Genomic DNA, 21,883 nt, shown 5'->3' with positions numbered 1-21,883 from the left:
ACCAGCAACCAGCAATGATCATCAGTGACCAGTGACCACCAGGAGTGACCAGGAGTGACCAGGAGTGACCAGGAGTGACCAGCAACCAGTGACCACAAGTGACCACCAATGATCATCAGTGACCAACAGTGACCAGTGACCACCAGGAGTGACCAGGAGTGACCAATAGTGACCACCAGTGACCAGTGACAATGAGTAACCATGAGTGACCAGCCATGATCATCAGTGACCACCAGTAACAACCAGTGACCAACAGTGACCACCGGTGACCAACAGTGACCAGGAGTGACCAGTGACCACCAATGACCACCAGTGAGCACCAATGATCATCAGTGACCAGTGACTGCGAGTGGCCTCCAGTGACCACCAGTGACCATCAGTGACCAGTGACCACCTGTGGCCATCACTGACCACCTCTGACCATGAATGACCACAAATGACCAGTGACCACCAGTGACCATGAATGACCACCAGTGGCCATCAGTGACCACCAGTAACCACCAGTGACCACAAGTGGCCTCCAGTGACCAACAGTGACCAGCGACCACCAATGATCATCAGTGACCGACAGTGACCAGGAGTGACCAACAGTAACAATCAGTGACTGGGAGTGACCAACAGTGACCAGGAGTGACCACATGGGACCAGTGACCACCAACGACCACTAGTGACCACCAATGATCATCAGTGACCAACAGTGACCAACAGTGACCATCAATGACCACGAGTGACCAGTGACCACCAGTGACCATCAGTGACCACCAGTGACCATCAGTGACCGCCAGTGACCACCAGTGACCGCCAGTGACCACCTGTGACCATGAATGACCACAAATGACCAGTGACCAGCAGTGACCACCAATGACCATCAGTGACCAGTGACCACCAGTGACCACCAGTGACCATAAATGACCAGTGGCCACCAGTGACCACCTGTAACCACCAGTGACCAACAGTGACCAGGAGTGACCAGTGACCAGTGACAATCAGTGACCAGTGACCATCAGTGACCAGGAGTGACCACCAGTGACCAGGAGTGACCACTGGTGACCAGCAGTGACCGGGAGTTGGGGGGAATTTGGGAAAATAAAGGAAAATTTAAGAAAAAAAAAAAAAAAATTTTGAATTCTGGGGACTGGGAGGGAGCTGGGAGGGGACTGGGACAAACTGGGAGGGAACTGGGAGGGACTGGGAGGGGACTGGAAGGGAACTGGGAGGGATTTTGGGGGAACTGGGATGGACTGGGAGGGGCTGGGAGGGACTGGGATAAACTGGGAAGGAACTGGGACAAAATGGGAACAGCTTAAGGAGTGTGGGAAAGCGGCCGCGGAGCACCATGGGAATCGTAGTCCCGGAAGTAACCTCGCTCTATGGGGCGCGGAGCACCATGGGAATCGTAGTCCCGGAAGTAACCTCGCTCTATGAAGCGCGGAGCACCATGGGAATCGTAGTCCCGGAAGTAACCGCGCTCTATGGGGCGCGGAGCACGATGGGAGTTGTAGTCCCAGGAGTGGCTGCTCAGCGCCCCCTCTCGGTCACCACAGGCTCTGCCCTTACATTCAGGGCACTGGTTTGAACTGGGATGAACTGGGAGGGAACTGGGATGAACTGGGAGGGCACTGGGACTACACTGGGATGAACTGGGAGGGCACTGGGATGAACTGGGATGAACTGGGAGGGCACTGGGATGAACTGGGAGGGCACTGGGACTACATTGGGATGAACTGGGAGGGCACTGGGACTACATTGGGATGAATTGGGAGGGCACTGGGAGGGCACTGGGACTACATTGGGATGAACTGGGAGGGCACTGGGATGAACTGGGAGGGAACTGGGATGGGCTCTTACAGGTACTGGGCTGAACTGGGCCAAACTGGAAAGGGCACTTTGGGGCAGTGGGAGGCACTGGGCTGAACTGGGCTGAACTGGGAGTGCACCGGGATAAACTGGGAGTGGACTGGGAGGAACAGGGAAGTTGAACGGGGTTCAACTGGGCTGAACTGGGCTGGACTGGGAGGCCCCGCAGGGGGCCCTGGGAGTGTCCTGGGCTGAACTGGGAGGGACTGGAATTAACTGGGAGTGCACTGGGATAAACTGGCAGGGAACTGGGAGGAACTGGAATTAACTGGAAGGAACAGGGAAGTTGGACTGGGTTCAACTGGGCTGAACTGGGAGGCCCTGGGAGGGGCTGGCATTAACTGGGCTGAACTGGGCTGAACTGGGAGGCCCTGTGGGGGCCCCAGGAGTGCCCTGGGCTGAACTGGGAGGGACTGGAAAAGGCACCTGGGAGCACTGGGATGAACTGGGAATGGACTGGGCTGAACTGGGAATGGACTGGGCTGAACTGGGATAAACTGGCAGGGAACTGGGAGGGACTGGGATGAACTGGGAGGAACAGGGAAGTTAGACTGGGTTCAACTGGGCTGAACTGGGCTGGACTGGGAGGGACTGGGCTGAACTGGGAAGAACTGGGAGGGACCAGTATTAACTGGGAGTGCACTGGGAACTGGAAGGGACTGCGAGGAACAGGGAAGTTAAACTGGGCTGAACTGGGAATGGACTGGGAGGCCCTGTGGGGGCCCCAGGAGTGCCCTGGGCTGAACTGGGAGGGACTGGGCTGAACTGGGATAAACTGGGCTGAACTGGGAATGGATTGGGAGGCCCTGTGGGGGCCCCGGGCTGAACTGGGCTGAACTGGGAGGGACTGGGCTGAACTGGGCTGAACTGGGCTGAACTGGGAGGGACTGGGCTGAACTGGGCTGAACTGGGCGGCCCTGTGGGGGCCCCAGAAGTGTCCTGGGCTGAACTGGCCTGAACTGGGAGGGACTGGGCCGGACTGGGAGGGACTGGGCTGAACTGGGAGGCCCTGCAGGGGCCCCAGGAGTGCCCTGGGCTGAACTGGGTTGAACTGGGCGGGACTGGTGTGAACTGGGCTGAACTGGGAGGGAACTGGGGAGGAACCGGGAAGCCGAACTGGGCTGAACTGGGAGGGACTGGGCTGAACTGGGAGACCCTGCAGGGGGCCCCAGGAGTGCCCTGGGCTGAGCTGGGAGGGACTGGGCTGAACTGGGAGCACTGGGAGGGACTAGAAAAGGCATCTGGGAATACTGGGCTGAACTGGGAATGGACTGGGCTGAACTGGGATGAAGTGGGAGTGCCCTGGGCTGAACTGGGAGGGATCAAAATTAACTGGGAGGGCACTGGGATAAACTGGCAGCGAACTGGGCTGAACTGGGAGGAACAGGGAAGTTGGACTGGGTTCAACTGGGCTGAACTGGGATGAACTGGGCTGAACTGGGAGGGAGTGGGCTGAACTGGGAGACCCTGCAGGGGGCCCAGGAGTGCCCTGGGCTGAACTGGGAGGGACTGGGCTGAACTGGGAATGGACTGGGAGGCCCTGTGGGGGGCCCTGGGCTGAACTGGGAGGGACTGGGCTGAACTGGGAGAGACTGGGATGAACTGGGAGAGACTGGGCTGAACTGGGATGAACTGGGAGGGACTGGGCTGAACTGGGAGGCCCTGCAGGGGGCCCTGGGCTGAACTGGGCTGAACTGGGATGTGGAACTGGGCTGAACTGGGAGGGAACTGGGAAGATGAACTGGGAAGATGAACTGGGATGAACTGGGATAAACTGGGAGGCCCTGTGGGGGGTCCCAGGAGTGCCCTGGGCTGAACTGGGAGGGACTGGTGTGAACTGGGCTGAACTGGGCGGGACTGGGCTGAACTGGGCTGAACTGGGAGGGAACTGGGAAGGAACCGGGAAGCCGGACTGGGCTGAACTGGGCTGAACTGGTCGGCACTGGGCGGGACTGGGCGCGGCCGCCCGAACCGGCTCCGCGGGGATTTAAAGGCAGCGGCTCCTTCCTCCCCCCTCCTCCTCCTCCCCATGGAGCGGCTGCTGCCGCTGCTGCTGCTGCTGGCCACTGGTCTGTACTGGTTTATACTGGGTTATACTGGGAGAGGGCTGGGAAGGTGTTAAGGGTGGATTGAGGGGCACTGGTTTGGACTGGGAGGGCACTGGGAGGGACTGGGAAGGGGCTGAGAAGGTGTTAAGGGTGAATTGAGGGGCACTGGTTTGGACTGGTTTGGACTGGGAGGGCACTGGGAGGGGGCTGGGGGTACTGGGAGGGCACTGGGAGGGACTGGGAGGGAGCTGGGAAGGTGTTAAGGGTGAATTGAGGGGCACTGGTTTGTACTGGTTTGGACTGGTTTGTACTGGGGGGCACTGGGAGGGCACTGGGAAAGTGTTAAGGGTGAATTGAGGGGCACTGGTTTGGACTGGTTTATACTGGGAGCCACTGGGAGGGGGCTGGAGGGCACTGGGGGGCACTGGTCTGTACTGGTTTGTACTGGGAGGGCACTGGGGGCACTGGGAGGGTGTTAAGGGTGTATTGAGGGGCACTGGTTTGTACTGGTTTGTACTGGGAGGACACTGGGAGGGAACTGGGGGGACTGGGAGGGACTGGGAGGGTGTTAAGGGTGGATTGAGGGGCACTGGTTTGTACTGGTCTGGACTGGGAGGGAACTGGGGGGCACTGGGGGGCACTGGTCTGTACTGGTTTGTACTGGGAGGGCACTGGGAGGACTGGGAGGACTGGGAGGGCACTGGGAAGGTGTTAAGGGTGGATTGAGGGGGACTGGTTTATACTGGTTTATACTGGGAGGGCATTGGGAAGGTGTTAAGAGTGGATTGAGGGGCACTGGTTTGGACTGGAAGGCACTGGGAGGCACTGGGAGGGACTGGGAGGGACTGGGAGGGGGTTGCTGCTGCTGGCCACTGGTGCGGACTGGTTTATACTGGTTTATACTGGGAGAGGGCTGGGGGGGACTGGGGGGGCTGCTGCTGGCCACTGGTGCAGACTGGTTTATACTGGGAGAGGACTGGGGGGCACTGGTAGGGCCCTGGGAAGGTGTTAAGGGTGGGTTGAGGAGCACTGGTTTGTACTGGTTTGGACTGGGAGGGCACTGGGGGGGATTGTGAGGGGACTGGGAAGGAGCTGGGCACACTGGTTTGTACTGGTTTGTACTGGGGGGCACTGGGAGGGCACTGGGAAGGTGTTAAGGGTGGGTTGAGGAGCACTGGTTTGTACTGGTTTGGACTGGTTTGTACTGGGGGGCACTGGGAGCTGCTGCCGCTGCTGCTGCTGGCCACTGGTCTGTACTGGTTTGTACTGGTTTATACTGGAAGGGCACTGGTTTGGACTGGGAGAGGGCTGGGAAGGTGTTAAGGGTGAATTGAGGGGCACTGGTCTGTACTGGTTTGTACTGGGAGCACTGGGAGGGCACTGGGAAGGTGTTAAAGGTGTATTGAGGGGCACTGGTTTGGACTGGTTTGTACTGGGGGGCACTGGGAGGGCACTGGGGGGTACTGGTCTGTACTGGTTTGTACTGGGAGGGCACTGGGAGGGAGCTGGGAAGGTGTTACCTGGTTTGGACTGGTTTTTACTGGGAACACTGGGAGGGCGCTGGGGGGTACTAGGGGGCTGCTGCTGGCCACTGGTTTGTACTGGTTTATACTGGGAGGGCACTGGGGGGCACTGGGAGGGAGTTGGGAAAGTGTTAAGGGTGGATTGAGGGGCACTGGTTTGTACTGGGAGGGACTGGGAGGAAACTGGGAACACTGGTTCATACTGGGAGGGGCTGGGGGGAACTGGGAGGGAAGTGGAATTGAACTGGGAGCACTGGTTTGAACTGGGAGAGGAACTGGGAGGAACTGGGGGGGACTGGGAGAGGAACTGGGAGGGAACTGGGAGCACTGGTTTGTACTGGGAGCACTGGGAGGGAACTGGGGTGGACTGGGAGGGAAGTGGAATTGTACTGGGAGCACTGGTTTGAACTGGGAGGAACTGGGGGGGACTGGGAGAGGAACTGGGAGGGGACTGGGAGCACTGGTTTGAACTGGGAGGAACTGGGGGGGACTGGGAGAGGAACTGGGAGGGACTGGGAGCACTGGTTTGAACTGGGAGTGACTGGGAGCACTGAGAGGGAACTGGTTTGAACTGGTTTGAACTGGGAGGCCCCTGGGCCATACTGGGATGGAGCCAGAGGTGAACTGGGGACACTGGGAGGAACTGGGATGAACTGGGAGGAACTGGGATGAACTGGGAGGAACTGGGAGGGGACTGGGGTGAGTGGGAGGCAATCGATGGAGTGGAACTGGTTTGTACTGGGAGGGTGAACTGGGGGCACTGGGAGGGTGAACTGGGATGAACTGGGAGGGACTGGGAGGGAGTGGGTGGGAAGCGAGAGGTCACTGGGAGCACTGGGAGGGAACTGGGATGGACTGGTGTGAACTGGGATGGACTGGGATGTTACTGGTCCAAACTGGTGTGAACTGGGATGAACTGGTAGAGACAGGGGGGGCTGGGAGGGACTGGGATGAACTGGTTTGAACTGGGATGAACTGGGATAAACTGGGATGAACTGGTAGGGACTGGGAGCAGCTGGGATGGACTGGGATGGACTGGTTTGAACTGGGATGTTACTGGTCCAAACTGGTGTGAACTGGTTTGAACTGGGATGGATTTGGAGGGCACTGGGATAAACTGGGATGAACTGGGAGGTCACTGGAATGGACTGGTTTGAACTGGGATGAACTGGGAGCACATGGGATGGACTGGAATGGACTGGTTTGAACTGGGATGGACTGGGAGGGCACTGAGATAAACTGGGATGAACTGGGAGGTCACTGGAATGGACTGGTTTAAACTGGGATGGACTGGGCTGAACTGGGATGAACTGGGAGGTTACTGGTCCAAACTGGTGTGAACTGGGCTGAACTGGGATGTTACTGGTCCAAACTGGTGTGAGCTGGGATGAACTGGGAGAGCACTGGGAGGGAACTGGGATGGACTGGGATGGACTGGGAGGTTACTGGTCCAAACTGGTGTGAACTGGTGTGAACTGGGATGGACTGGGAGGTCACCAGTCCATACTGGTCCATTCTGGTCCAAACTGGTCTGTACTGGTCCATATTGGTTTCTACTGCTCCAAACTGGTTTCTACTGGTTTTAACTGGTCCATACTGGTTTTGACTGATCCATACTGGTTTTAACTGGTCCACAACACTTTTAACTGGTCCGTACTGGTGTTAACTGGTCCATACCGGTTTTAACTGGTCCATACTGGTTTTAACTGGTCCATACTGGTTTAAATGGTCCATACTGGTTTTAACTGGTCCACACTGGTTTTAACTGGTCTGTACTGGTTTTAAGTGGTCCATACTGGTTTATACTGATTTTAACTGGTTTATATTGGTTCTAACTGGTTTATACTGGTTTTAACTGGTCCATACTGGTCAGCAGTGGTTGCAGTGGTGGATGAAAACTGGGGAGACACTGGGCTGAACTGGGGAGAGCACCAGTCCAAACTGCAAACTGGTCCAGACTGGTTTATACTGGTCCATACTGGTTTATACTGATTTTAACTGGTCCATACTGGTTTTAACTGGTCCATACTGGTTTATACTGGTTCTAACTGGTCCATACTGGTCAGCAGCGGCCGCAGGGATGGATGAAAACTGGGGAGACACTGGGCTGAACTGGGGAGAGCACCAGTCCAAACTGGTCCATACTGGCCTATACTGGTCCATACTGGTCTGTACTGGTTTTAACTGGTCCATACTGGTTTATACTGGTTCTAACTGGTTTATACTGGTCCAAACTGGTTTATACTGGTCAGCAGTGGCTGTGGGGGCAGGTGAGAACTGGAGGACACTGGGCTGAACTGGGGACAGCACCAGTCTAAACTGGTCCAGACTGGTTTATACTGCTCTGTACTGGTTTTAACTGGTCCATAGTGGTTTATACTGGTCCATACTGGTTCTAACTGGTTTTTACCGGTCCGCAGCGGCCTCGGGGGCGGACGAGAACCGCATCGTGGGCGGGGCCGGCTGCGAGAGGCGACGTCACCCGTACCAGGTGCTGCTGCTGCAGCCGGGGGGGGCCATTCACTGCGGGGGGGTCCTGATCGGCCGGAGCTGGGTCCTGACTGCCGCACACTGCCACACGGACAGGTGAGATACACCTGGGCACACCTGGGATATACCTGTGATATACCTGGGATACACCTGGGCACACCTGGGCACACCTGGGCACACCTGGGCACACCTGGGGATACCTGGGTACACCTGGGCACACCTGGGCACACCTGGGCACACCTGGGGATATCTGTGATATACCTGGGATACACCTGGGTACACCTGGATATATCTGAGATACACCTGGGTACACCTGAGCACTGCCACATGGACAAGTGAGGGTTAAATACACACCTGGGGACACCTGGGATACACCTGGATTCACCTGGATACACCTGGGGACACCTGTGATATACCTGGGGATACCTGGGATACACCTGGGCACACCTGGGGGGGCCATTCACTGCGGGGGGGGTCCTGATTGGCCGGAGCTGGGTCCTGACTGCTGCACATTGTCACACGGACAGGTGAGATACACCTGGGCACACCTGGGGATACCTGGGGACAACTAGGGTACAGCTGGATATACCTGAGATACACCTGGGCACACCTGGGCACACCTGTGATACACCTGGGGATATCTGTGATATACCTGGGTACACCTGGGTACACCTGTGATACACCTGGGGATACCTGGGGATACCTGGGATACACCTGGGATACACCTGAGATACACCTGGGATACACCTGAGATACACCTGGGATACACCTGGACACACCAAGCCTCACCTGTCCCTCACCTGCCCCTCACCTGTCCCTCACCTGTCCCTCACCTGTCCTCTCACCTGTCCCTCACCTGTCCCATTACAAATACACCTTTACCTGTCCCAGGTGTATTTACTTGTCTCAGGTGTATTTACCTGTCCCAGGTGAGCTCACCTGTGCTCACCTGTGCTCACCTGTCCATCCACAGCCCCTGGGCCAGCACTGCCTCACCTGTCCCTATATAAACACACCTTTACCTGCCCCAGGTGTATTTACCTGTCCCAGGTGTATTTACCTGTCCCAGGTGTGCTCACCTATGCTCACCTGAGCTCACTTGTCCATCCACAGCCCCTGGGCCAGCACAGCCTCACCTGTCCCTCACCTGTCCCTATATAAACACACCTTTACCTGTCCCAGGTGTATTTACCTGTCCCAGGTGAGCTCACCTGTGCTCACCTGTGCTCACCTGGTCTCACCTGGTCTCACCTGTCCCCCCACAGCCCCCTGCGGGTCCTGCTGGGCGAGCACAACCTGAAGGGACCTCACCTGTCCCTCACCTGTCCCTCACCTGTCCCATTATAAAGACACCTTTACCTGCCCCAGGTGTGCTCACCTGAGCTCACCTGTGCTCACCTGTCCCCCCCCCAGCCCCCTGCGGGTCCTGCTGGGCGAGCACAACCTGAAGGAGCGCGATGGGGCGGAGCAGTGCCTCACCTGGGCGCGCGCCTTCGTGCACCCGCGTTACCTGCCGGCCCGCCACGACAGTGACGTCATGCTGCTGCGCCTGCGCACTCCCGCCCAGCTCAGCCCCCGCGTGCGGCCCGTGGCGCTGCCCCGCAGGTGTCCCCAGGTAGGGGACAGGTGTGTGGTGTCCGGGTGGGGCAGCACCCGCAGCCCGCAAGGTGAGACCTGGGGGGGACAGGTGAGGGGTGGGGACACACCTGGGGGACAGGTGATGGGGCGGGGACACACCTGGGGGACAGGTGAGGGGTGGGGGGGACAGGTGAGGGGTGGGGATACACCTGGGGACACACCTGGGGGACAGGTGAGGGGTGGGGATACACCTGGGGACACACCTGGGGGACAGGTGAGGGGTGGGGATACTCCTGTGGGACAGGTGAGAGGGTGGAGGGACAGGTGAGGGGATGGAGGGAGAGGTGAGTGGTGGGGACACACCTGGGGACAGGTGATGGGGCGGAGATACACCTGGGGGACAGGTGAGAGGGTGGGGATACACCTGGGGGGACAGGTGAGGGGGTGGAGGGACAGATGAGGGGATGGAGGGACAGGTGAGTGGTGGGGATACACCTGGGGACACACCTGGGGACAGGTGAGGGGGTGGAAGGACAGGTGAGAGAGTGGAGGGGACAGGTGAGGGGGGGGGGACACACCTGGGGACAGGTGAGGGGGTGGAGGGACAGGTGAGAGGGTGGGGATACACCTGGGGGACAGGTGAGGGGATGGAGGGGACAAGTGAGAGGGTGGGGACACACCTGGGGACAGGTGAGAGGGTGGCGATACACCTGGGGGGCAGGTGAGGGGATGGGGGGACAGGTGAGGGGTGGGGATACACCTGGGGGACAGGTGAGAGGTGCGGACACACCTGGGGGACAGGTGAGGGGACAAGGGGACAGGTGAGGTTGGGGATACACCTGGGAGACAGGTGAGGTACAAATGGAGAACATGGGAGGGGGCAAATGACACCTGTCACACCTGCCCCATCCATCCCCACCTGTCCTATACCTGTCTCACCTGTCCCTCACCTGTCCAACCCATCTCACCTGTCCTACACCTGTCCCATACCTGTCCCATCCATCCCTACCTGTCCCACACCTGTCCCAGGTGCGTTCCCGGACGTGCTGCAGTGTGGTGAGGTGTTCACCTGGTCGAACGCGGCCTGTGCCCAGCAGTACCCAGGTGCCATCACTCCCAACATGCTTTGCGCTGGGGGCCCCGCCGGGAACGGCACCGACTCCTGCCAGGTGAGGCCAGGTGTGGGGAGGGCACACCTGAGGGGGTGAGGGGGGGGTGTCCAGTGTGGGGGGACTCACCTGGATGGGGGGGGGAATGGGGAACACCTGGGGGGACTCACCTGTGTGGGGGGAATGGGTGGGGAACACCTGGGGGACTCACCTGTGTGGGGAGGGAGAGGTTGGACTCACCTGTATGGGGATGAATGGGAGTGGGACACACCTGGGGAACACCTGGGGGGACTCACCTGTGTGGGGGAGACTCACCTGTATGGGGACGGAGGGGTGGGACTCACCTGTATGGGGAGGAATGGGAGAGGGACACACCTGGGGAACACCTGGGGGGACTCACCTGTATGGGGATGAATAGGAAACACCTGGGGGGACTCACCTGTATGGGGATGAATAGGAAACACCTGGGGGGACTCACCTGTATGGGGATGAATAGGAATGGGACACACCTGGACAACACCTGGGACACACCTGTGGGGACTCACCTGTATGGGGATGAATGGGAATGGGAAACACCTGTGAGGACTCACCTGTATGGGGATTAATGGGAAACTCCTGGAGGGACTCACCTGTATGGGGGAAAATGGGGCTGGGACTCACCTGTATGGGGGGCAATGGGTGGGAAACACCTGTGGGGACTGACCTATCTCACCTGTCGTCTCACCTGTGTCTCACCTGTCCAGGGTGACTCCGGGGGCCCGCTGGTGTGCGGGGGTTACCTGCAGGGCGTGGTCTCCTGGGGGCTGCAGGTGTGCGGCCAGCAGGGCAAGCCAGGTGTGTACAGCCGAGTCTGCGCCTTCACCACCTGGATCCGCCGCACCATCCGCGCCAACGGCGGCGACTGACGCACCTGGGCGCACCTGGGCACACCTGGAGAGCACCTGGGGGGCTCCTCGGCCTCACCTGTAACACCTGAGAGGCTTCTCGGCCTCACCTGTGACACCTGGAGCTCACCTGGGGCTCATTTGGAGCACCCAGGGGGCACCTGAGGGGCTCCTTGGCCTCACCTGTAACACCTGAATGGCTCCTTTTAACACCTGAGTGGTTTATTGGCTTTACCTGTAACACCTGGGGGGGCTCTTTGTGACACCTGGGGACACACCTGGGACACACCTGGGACACACCTGGGACACACCTGGGGACACCTGGGACACACCTGGGGACACCTGGGACACACCTGGGACACACCTGGGGACACCTGGGGACACCTGGGACACACCTGGGGACACACCTGGGACACACCTGGGACACACCTGGGACACACCTGGGACACACCTGGGGACACCTGGGACACACCTGGGACACACCTGGGACACACCTGGGGACACCTGGGGACACCTGGGACACACCTGGGGACACCTGGGGACACCTGGGACACACCTGGGGACACATCTGGGGCTCTCTATGGACACACCTGGGGACACACCTGGGGACACCTGGGGACACACCTGGGGGCACACCTGGGACACACCTGGGGACACACCTGGGGACACATCTGGGGCTCTCTATGGACACACCTGGGGACACACCTGGGGACACCTGGGACACACCCGGGACACACCTGGGGATACCTGGGGACACCTGGGACACACCTGGGGACACACCTGGGACACACCCGGGACACACCTGGGGATACCTGGGGACACCTGGGACACACCTGGGGACACCTGGGGACACCTGGGACACACCTGGGACACACCTGGGGACACCTGGGGACACACCCGGGACACACCTGGGGACACACCTGGGGACACACCTGGGACACACCTGGGGACACCTGGGGACACACCTGGGGACACCTGGGGACACCTGGGGACACACCTGGGACACACCTGGGACACACCTGGGGACACACCTGGGGACACACCTGGGACACACCTGGGGACACACCTGGGGACACACCTGGGACACACCTGGGGACACACCTGGGGACACACCTGGGACACACCTGGGGACACACCTGGGACACACCTGGGGCACACCTGGGGACACCTGAGGGGTCACCTGGATGTCACATTAAGTCGCCCCAAATTCCCCCCACAGGCTCCTCCCACAGAAGGAAAAAAATGAGGAAAAAACGGGGAGAAATGGGAAATGTGAGGGGGAAAAGGGCAGAAAAATGAAGGAAAAATGGAGGGAAAACTGAGGAGAAAATGGCGGGAAATGTGAGGGGAAAATGGAGGGAAATGTGAGGGGAAAATGGAGGGAAATGTGAGGGGGAAAACAAAGAAAAAATGAGGAAAAAAATGGAGAGAAACTTGAGAAAAACGTGAGGGAAAAGGATGGCAAAATGAGGGTGAAAATGGGAAATGTGAAGGGAAAAAAGGAGAGAAATGTGAGGGGAAAATGGCGGGAAAAGTGAGGGGAAAATGGAGGGAAAAGTGAAGGGAAAAAAGGAGAGAAATGTGAGGGGAAATGGAGGGAAAACTGAGGAGAAAATGGCGGGAAATGTGAGGGGAAAATGGCGGGAAATGTGAGGGGAAAATGGCGGGAAATGTGAGGGGAAAATGGCGGGAAATGTGAGGGGAAAATGGCGGGAAATGTGAGGGGAAAATGGAGGGAAATGTGAGGGGAAAATGGAGGGAAAAGGAGGGGAAAATTGAGGAAAAATGTGAGGGGAAAATGGAGGGAAAAATGAGGAGAAAATGGAGGGAAATTTAAGGATAAAACAGGCGTAAAATGTGAGGAAAAAGGCTCCCAGTTCTCCCAGTTTGCTCCCAGTGCTCCCAGTTCAGCTCTGGTCTCTCCCCAGTGACCAATGACGTCACCCCCTCCCCAGCCAATCAGATGACGCGAAGGGGGCGGAGCCAGACACGCTCTGAGCTCTGATTGGTCCTTTATTGCCAAGGGAGGGGTCAGAGGCCACGCCCCCAATGACCGCTGGGATCCAGGCCTGGCTCTGAGTGACCACGAGTGACCACAGGTGACCAGAGGGGGGGTCAGGGGTCATTTTGGGGGGTCAGTGGTCACTTGGGAAGGTCAGGGGTCATTTAGGGGGGTCAGGGGTCACTTGGGAAGGTCAGTGGTCACTTTGGGGGGGTCAGTGGTCACTTTGGGGGAGTCAGTGGTCGCAGGAGGGATCAGTGGTCACTTGGGGTCACAGGAGGGGTCAGTGGTCACTCAGTGGTCACCCAGTATCACAGGAGGGGTCAGAGGTCAGTGGTCATTCAGTGGTCACTCAGCGGTCACTCGGGCTTGCAGGAGGGGTCAGGAGTCACAGGAGGGTCAGTGGTCACTCAGCGGTCACTCAGTGGTCACAGGAGGGGTCAGGAATCACAGAAAGGGTCAGTGGTCACTCAGTGGTCACTCGGGCTCACAGGAGAGTCAGAGGTCACAGGAAGGGTCAGTGGTCACTCAGCGGTCACTGGCTCTCGCAGGAGGGTCAGTGGTCACTCAGTGGTCACTGGTCACTCAGTGGTCACTCAGCGGTCACTGGCTCTCGCAGGAGGGGTCAGTGGTCACTGGTCACTCAGCGGTCACTGGCTCTCGCAGGAGGGGTCAGCGGTCAGCTCGTCCTCCCCGATGACCGCTCGGATCCAGGCCAGCTCGGGCTGGACACGGGCGTAGACCCCCGGCTGGCCGGGCTGACCACAGGGGTGACCACCCCAGGACACCACGGCCTGGAGCTGCCCCCCGCACACCAGGGGGCCCCCCGAGTCACCCTGGGGACACAGGGACACTCAGGGGACAGTGGGGACACCGAGGACCCCCCGAGTCACCCTGGGGACAATGGGGACAGTGAGGGGACAGTGGGGACATTTGGGGACATTGGGGACACAGGGGACACTCAGGGGACATTGGGGACATTGGGGACATTGTGGGGATTGAGGACATTGGGGACACCGAGGACCCCCCGAGTCACCCTGGGGACAATGGAGACAGTCAGGGGACAGTCAGAGGACATTGGGGACATTGGGGACAGTGGGGACAGTGGGGGGATTGGGGACCCCCCGAGTCACCCTGGGGACACAGGGGACAGTCAGGGGACATTGGGGACAATGGGGACATTGGGGACAGTGGGGACAGTGGGGACATTGTGGGGATTGGGGACACTGAGGGGACATTTGGGACAGTGAGGGGACATTGGGGACATTGGGGACAATTACAGGACATTGGGGACATTGTGGGATATTGGGGGACATTTGGGGACACTGAGGGGACAATGGGGACTTTGGGGAAAGTGAGGGGACAGTGGGGACATTGGAGACATTGGGGACAGTGGGGACAATGAGGGGACATTGCGAGGACATTGGGGACACTGGGGACAGTGAGGGGACATTGGGGACCCTGGGGATATTGGGGACAGTAGGGGAATGGGGACAATGGGGATTGGGGACACTGGGGACACTGAGGGGACATTGGGGATATTGGGGACAGTCAGGAGACAGTGAGGGGACATTGGGGACATTGGGGACAGTGAGGGGACATTGGAGACATTGGGGACAGTGGGGACACTGAGGGGACATTGGGGACATTGGGGACAGTGAGGGGACATTGGGGACACTGGGGATATTGGGGACAGTAGGGGAATGGGGACAATGGGGATTGGGGACAATGGGGACACTGAGGGGACATTGGGGGGATACTGGGGACAGTGAGGGGACATTGGGGACAATGGGGAACATTGGGGACACTGAAGGGACAATGGGGACAGTGAGAGGATTGGGGACACAGAGGGGACATTGGGGACACAGGGGACATTGGGGACATTTGGGGACCTTGGAAGACATTGGGGTCATTGGGGACACAGTGACACAGGTGACACAGAGGCGACACACAGCTGACAAAGGTAACAATGACAGGTGACACAGGTGACACAGGTGACACAGGACACACAGAAGTGACACAGGTGACATTGAGGTGACACAGGTGACAGACCGGTGACACACACAAGTGACACACAGGTGATATTGAGCTCACACAGGTGACACAGAGGTGACACACAGGTGACACAGACAGGTGACACACCTGGCAGGAGTCCTTGCCGCCCTCGGCCACGCCCGCACAGAGCATGTCCGGGGTCACCTGAGCCCCGTAGGCCTCACGGCAGGTGCTGTCCTCGAGCACGGTGACATTGAGACACTGCGGGACATCCGGGTACGACTCTGGGGACACCCAAAATACACCTGGGACACCTGGGGACATCTAAAATACACCTGGGACACACCTGGGGACACCTGGGGACACACCTGGGACACACCTGGGGACACACCTGGGGCTGTCTATGGACACACCTGGGGACACACCTGGGGACACCTGGGGACACCTAGGGACATCTGGGACACACCTGGGGACACACCTGGGACACACCTGGGGACACACCTGGGACACACCTGGGGACATCTGGGACAGGTGGCTCTGGGACAAAGACACACCTGGGGCCCTCCCAGTAACCCCAAACCAGTATAAACCAGTAACCCCAAATCCCCTCCCAGTCCCTCCCAGTTCCCTCTCACTTTATCCCAGTCCCTCCCCAGTCCCCTCCCAGTAAAAACCAGTAATCCAAATCCCCTCCCAGTAACCTCAAACCCCAAACCAGTACAAACCAGTAACGACAAATCCCCTTTTAACCCCTCCCAGTCCCCTTCCAGCCCCTCCCAGTATAACCCAGTCGCCTCCCAGTTTATCCCAGTCACTCCCAGTCACTCCCAGTCCATCCCAGTTTATCCCAGTCCCTCCCAATCCCCTCAATGAACTCCCAATATCTCCCCAAGCTCCCCCTGGTGGCGACTTTGGGAACTGCAGCGCCCTCCCAGTAACTCCCAGACCCTCCCAGTCCATCCCAGTTTATCCCAGTGCCCTCCCAGTATAACCCAGTGCCTTCCCAGTCCAAACCAATATAACCCAGTGCCTACCCTGGGGGCTGGCCGTGGTCCCTCAGCCCATCCCAGTGCCCTCCCAGTATAAACCAGTATAACCCAGTGCCCTCCCAGTCCATCCCAGTCCATCCCAGTTTATCCCAGTCCCTCCCAATCCCCTCCCAGTCCATCCCAGTCCCTCCCAGTTCTCCTCAGTAAACTCCCACTATCCCAAGCTCCCTCTGGTGGCGAATTTGGGAACTGCAGCGCCCTCCCAGTAACTCCCAGTACAAACCAGTAACCCCAAATCCCCTTTTAACCCCTCCCATTTCCCTCCCAGTTTATCCCAATCCCTCCCAGTATAACCCAGTCCATCCCAGTTTATCCCAGTCCCTCCCAATCCCCTCCCAGTCCCCTCAATGAACTCCCAATATCTCCCCAAGCTCCCCCTGGTGGCGACTTTGGGAACTGCAGCGCCCTCCCAGTAACTCCCAGACCCTCCCAGTCCATCCCAGTTTATCCCAGTCCCCTCCCAGTCCCTCCCAGTCCCCTCAATGAACTCCCAGTGTCTCCCCGGCTCCCCCTGGTGGCGACTTTGGGAACTGCAGCGCCCTCCCAGTAACTCCCAGTATAAACCAGTTCCCTCCCAGTCCATCCCAGTCCCCTCCCAGTCCCTCCCAGTTTGTCCCAGTCCCTCCCAGTGCCCTCCCAGTATAACCCAGTACACCCAGTGCGTACCCTCGGGGCTGGCCGTGGTCCCCCAGCCCATGACGGTGCAGGCCGTGCCGGGGCTGGGCGTGTCCTGGGGCAGCGGGAGGGGCCTCACCTGCGGCCCGCAGGTAAAGGGCGGCTCCACCCTCAGCAGCATCAAATCGTGGGAACGCCCGGAATCTTTCCCAAAATTCCCAAAAAAATCCCCAGAATTTTGGGAATTTTTTTGGGAATTCCGGGTGTCGTCGCCGTCGTCGCCGTCCTGGCCGAAATCCGGGTGCACCACGAGCTCCACGGCGGCGGCGAATTGCTCGTGGCCGCTGGCCGTGGCCAGGTCGTGCTCACCTGCGCGCACCTGGAGGTGGCTGAGGAGGTGGGAGGGTGTTCCCAGTTCAAACCAGTTCAAACCAGTTCAACCAGTAACTCCCAGTTTAACCAGTAACCCGAGAATTCCCAGTAATCCCAGTTATTCCCAGTTATTCCCAGTTATTCCCAGTTATTCACACCTGAGCTCACCTGTGCTCACCTGGAGGTGGCTGAGGGGCGGGACCAGTTTAAACCAGTTCAAACCAGTTCAGACCAGTTCCCTCCCAGTATAAACCAGTAACCCCAAATCCCCTTTTTACCTTTCCCAGTCCCCTCCAATCCCCTCCCAGTACAAACCAGTAACCCCAAACACCAAACCAGTATAAACCAGTAACCCCAAATCCACTCCCAGTCCCTTCCCAGTCCCTCCCAGTATAACCCAGTCCCTCCCAGTCCATCCCAGTCCCTCCCAGTTTATCCCAGTCCCTCCCGGTCCCTCCCAGTTTATCCCAGTCCCTCCCAGTCCCTCCCAGTTTGTCCCAGTCCCTCCCAGTTCCCCTCAATGAACTCCCAGTGTCTCCCCGGCTCCCCCTGGTGGCCACTTTGGGAACTGCAGCGCCCTCCCAGTAACTCCCAGTATAAACCAGTTCCCTCCCAGTCCCCCCCAGTCTGTCCCAGTCCCCCCCAGTCTGTCCCAGTCCGTCCCAGTTCCCTTCCCGTCCTTCCTAGTTTATCCCAGTTTATCCCAGTATAAACCAACCCTCTCCCAGTTTATCCCAGTCCCCTCCCAGTCCCATTTCTACCCCTAAAATCCCCATTTTTCACCCTAAAACCCCCGAATTTTTTTCCCTCCAGCCCCTCCCAGTCCCCTCCCAGTATAACCCAGTCCCTCCCAGCCCCTCCCAGTTTGTCCCAGTCCCTCCCAGTTCCCCTCAATGAACTCCCAGTGTCTCCCCGGCTCCCCCTGGTGGCCACTTTGGGAACTGCAGCGCCCTCCCAGTAACTCCCAGTATAAACCAGTTCCCTCCCAGTCCCTCCCAGTATAACCCAGTGCCCTCCCAGTCTCTCCCAGATTCTCCCAGTCCCTCCCAGTCCATCCCAGTTCCCTTCCAGTCCCTCCCAGTTTATCCCAGTATAAACCAACCCTCTCCCAGTTTATCCCAGTCCCCTCCCAGTCCCATTTCCACCCCTAAAATCCCCATTTTTCACCCTAAAAACGCCAAATTTTTTCCCTCCAGCCCCTCCCAGTCCCCTCCCAGTATAAACCAGTATAAACCAGTACCTGGCCTGGCAGTGGGCGGCGCTCAGGACCCACTGGGGGCTCAGCAGGGCCCCCCCACAGACAAACTGGTCAAACTGGAAAAGCCGAACCAGCCCCGCGTGGGACCCCCGGGGACACTCGGAGCCCCCCAAAATCCTCCCGGGGAAAGGCCGGGCTGGGGGAGGGAGGGGTCAGGAGTCACAAAATTCCCGAAATTTCCCGAAATTCCAAAAAAATCCCCAAAATTCCCAAAAAAATCTGGCGTGGAAAGGGTTAAAACCATAAAAAATTGGGTCAAAATCGCCCGAAAATTCCCAAAATTTCTTCCAAATTATCCTCGGAATCACCAAATGACAAAAGTCTCAAAATTTTCCCAAAATTCCCCAAAAAATTTTCCCAAAATTCCCCCAAAATTTACCCAAAATTCCCCAAAAATTTCCCAAAATTTCAAAAAAATTCAGGATGGAAAGGGTTAAAAGCATGAAAAATTGGCCCCAAATGGCCCCAAATGGCTCCAAAATCACCAAAAGAATTCCCCAAATTATTCCCCAAATCTCTAAATCCCAAAATTCCCAGAATTTTCCCAAAATTTCCCCGAAATTTCCCCAAAATCCCCAAAATTTCTTCCCAAAATCCCCCAAATTTTCCCAAATCTCCCCCAAATCCTCCAAAATTTCTCAAAATGCCAAAAAAATCCCCCAAAACCCCCCCAAAATCCCCTTAAATTTCCCCAAAATTCCCCAAATCCGCATAAATTCCCCAAAATTGCTGGAAATTCCCCAGAAAAGCCCCAAAATTCCCAAAAAATCCCCATTTTGTTCCAAAATCCTCCAAATTTCTCCCCAAAAAAGCCCCAAAAAATCCCCCCAAATCCCTAAAAATGCCCCAAATCCCCCCAAATCTCCCAAATTTCCCCCCAAATCCCCTAAAATCCCCCAAAATCCCCCAAAATTCCCAAAAAATCCCCCAAAACTCCCCCAAATCTCCCCAAATCCTCCAAAATTCCTCAAAATCTCCCAAAACTCCCCCAAATCTCCTCAAAATTCCCCAAATTTCCCCAAAATCCCCCCAAAATCCCCCCAAATTCCCCAAAATTCGCCCAAATTTTCCCAAAAAATTCCCCCCCAAATCCACCAAAAATCTCAAAAAATCCCCCAAAATCCCCCAAATTCCCCAAATTTCTCCAAAATCCCCCCGAATTTTTCCCAAAATCCCCCAAAATGCCCCAAATTTCCCCAAAAATCTTCCAAATTTCCCCCTGAAACTCCCCAAAATCCCCTAAATTTTTCCCAAATCCCCCTAAAATCCCTCAAATTTCCCCCAAATTGCCCCAAATCCCCCCGAGTTTTCCTTAAATGCTCCCAAATCCCCCCAAAATCTCCCCAAATCCCCCATAAAATCCCCCAATTTCCCCCCAAAATCTTCCAAATTTTCCCCAAAATCCCCCAAATTTCCCCCCAAATCCCCCCTAAAACCCCCAAATTTCCCCTCAATTTTCCCTCAAAGCCCCAAATCTTCCAAAAATCCCCAAATTCCCTAAATTTCCCCAAAAATTCCTGCAAAAAACCCCAAATTTTCTCCAAATTTCCTCCAAAATCCCCCCAAAATCCCCGATTTTTTCCCCCAACACCCCAAATTTCCCCCCAAATCCCCCCAAATTCCCCCAATTTCTCCCCAAATCCTCCCAAAATCCCCCAAATTTCCCCCAATTTTCCCCCCAAAATCCCTCAAATCTCCCCCAAAAATCCCCGATTTTTTCCCCCTAAAATTCCCCCAAACCCCCCAAATCCCCCCTAAAATTCCCAATTTTTCCTCCAAATCCCCCCAAAATCCCCCTGAAACTCCCCAAATCCCCTCAAATCCCCCAATTTCCCCCAAAAATCCCCCAAATTTCCCCAAATTTCCCCCAAAATCCCCAAATTCTCTCTCTCAAAAAAAAAAAATTTCCAATTTTCCCCTAAATTTCCCCCCAAAAAATCCCCCAAAATCCCCGATTTTTTCCCCAAAATGTCCCAAATTTCCCCCCTAAAATTCCCAAATTTTTCCAAAACCTCCCCAAACCCCCCAAAATTTCCCAAAATCCCCCAAATCCCCAAAAATTCCCCCAAATCCCCCAAAATCCCCCAAAAATCCCCCCAAATCTCCCAATTTTCCCCCCAAATTTCCCCCAAACCCCCCAAAATCCCCCCAAAATCCCCCAAATCCCCCCAAATTTCTCCTCAAATCCCCCAAATCTCCCCCAATTTTTCCCCCAAAATTTCCCCTCAAACCCCCCTAAAATCTCCCAATTTTCCCCTCAATTTTTCCCCAAAAATCCCCCCAAAATCTCCCCCAAATCCCCCCAAAAATCCCCAAATTTCCCCTCAATTTTCCCTCAAACCCCCCAGATCTTCCAAAAATCCCCAAATCCCCTGAATTTCCCCAAAAATTCCTGCAAAAAAAACCCCAAATTTTCTCCAAATTTCCTCCAAAATCCCCCCAAAATCCCCGATTTTTCCCCCAACCCCCAAATTTCCCCCCAAATTATCCCAAAATCCCCCAAAATCCCCCCAAAATCCCCCAATTTTTCCCCCTAAAACCCTCCAAATTTCCCCAATTTTTCCCCCAAAATCCCCCAAAATTTCCCCTCAAACCCCCCTAAATCTCCCAATTTTCCCCCTAAAATCCCCCCAAAAATCCCTAAAATTTCCCCCAAATTTCCCCAAACCCCCCTAAAATCCCCAAATTTTTCCAAAAGCCCCAAATTTCCCCCAATTTTCCCCAAAAAATCCCCAAATTTTTCCAAAAGCCCCAAATTTCCCCCAATTTCCCCCCTAAAATCCCCAAATTTTTCCAAAAGCCCCAAATTTCCCCCAATTTTCCCCAAAAAATCCCCGAATTTTCTCCAGATTTCCTCAATTTTCCCCCCAAAATCCCCGATTTTTTTCCCCCAAACCCCCCCAAAAATCCCCAAAATGTTCCCAAACCCCCAAATTTCCCCAAATTTTCCCCAAATCCCCCCTAAAATCCCCATATTTTCCCCAAAATCCCCCAAATTTGCCCCCTAAACCCCCCCAAATCCCCCCAAATTTTACAAAACCTCCCATAAATCCCCGATTTTTTCCCCCAAACCCCCCCAAACCCCCTAAATACCCCCAAAATT

At 56.7% G+C, this 21,883-nt stretch overlaps 2 protein-coding genes across 2 annotated transcripts in view; one reads left to right on the top strand and one right to left on the bottom strand.

Moving 5' to 3' along the window:
* Positions 1-459: 459 nt before the first annotated feature.
* LOC310920732 (trypsin-like) lies at positions 460-11,603 on the top strand (the record flags this gene model as incomplete). Its single annotated transcript, XM_083880791.1, has 5 exons — positions 460-493; positions 7,849-8,014; positions 9,332-9,585; positions 10,526-10,665; positions 11,349-11,603. 5 exons carry the CDS (start codon positions 460-462, stop codon positions 11,508-11,510), a joined length of 756 nt encoding a protein of 251 aa, XP_083736917.1. The 3' UTR covers positions 11,511-11,603.
* A 2,538-nt stretch (positions 11,604-14,141) lies between these two features.
* The window catches only part of LOC310920731 (trypsin-like), a gene marked incomplete at both ends in the record, with an annotated part of 9,282 nt that continues 1,540 nt past the window's right edge, over positions 14,142-21,883 (bottom strand). The window contains 5 exons of the mRNA XM_083880790.1: positions 14,142-14,327; positions 15,634-15,770; positions 17,202-17,382; positions 17,425-17,539; positions 18,763-18,916. Of these exons, the coding sequence (XP_083736916.1) occupies positions 14,142-14,327; positions 15,634-15,770; positions 17,202-17,382; positions 17,425-17,539; positions 18,763-18,916 (773 nt within the window). The remainder of the gene's footprint in view (positions 14,328-15,633; positions 15,771-17,201; positions 17,383-17,424; positions 17,540-18,762; positions 18,917-21,883) is intronic.

This window comes from Zosterops lateralis (genome assembly GCF_965231275.1).
Source record: "Zosterops lateralis genome assembly, chromosome: 31".
NCBI lineage: Eukaryota > Metazoa > Chordata > Aves > Passeriformes > Zosteropidae > Zosterops > Zosterops lateralis.
The sequence above is the reverse complement of the archived record's forward strand: the minus strand, read 5'-3'. Positions and strand labels throughout refer to the sequence as shown.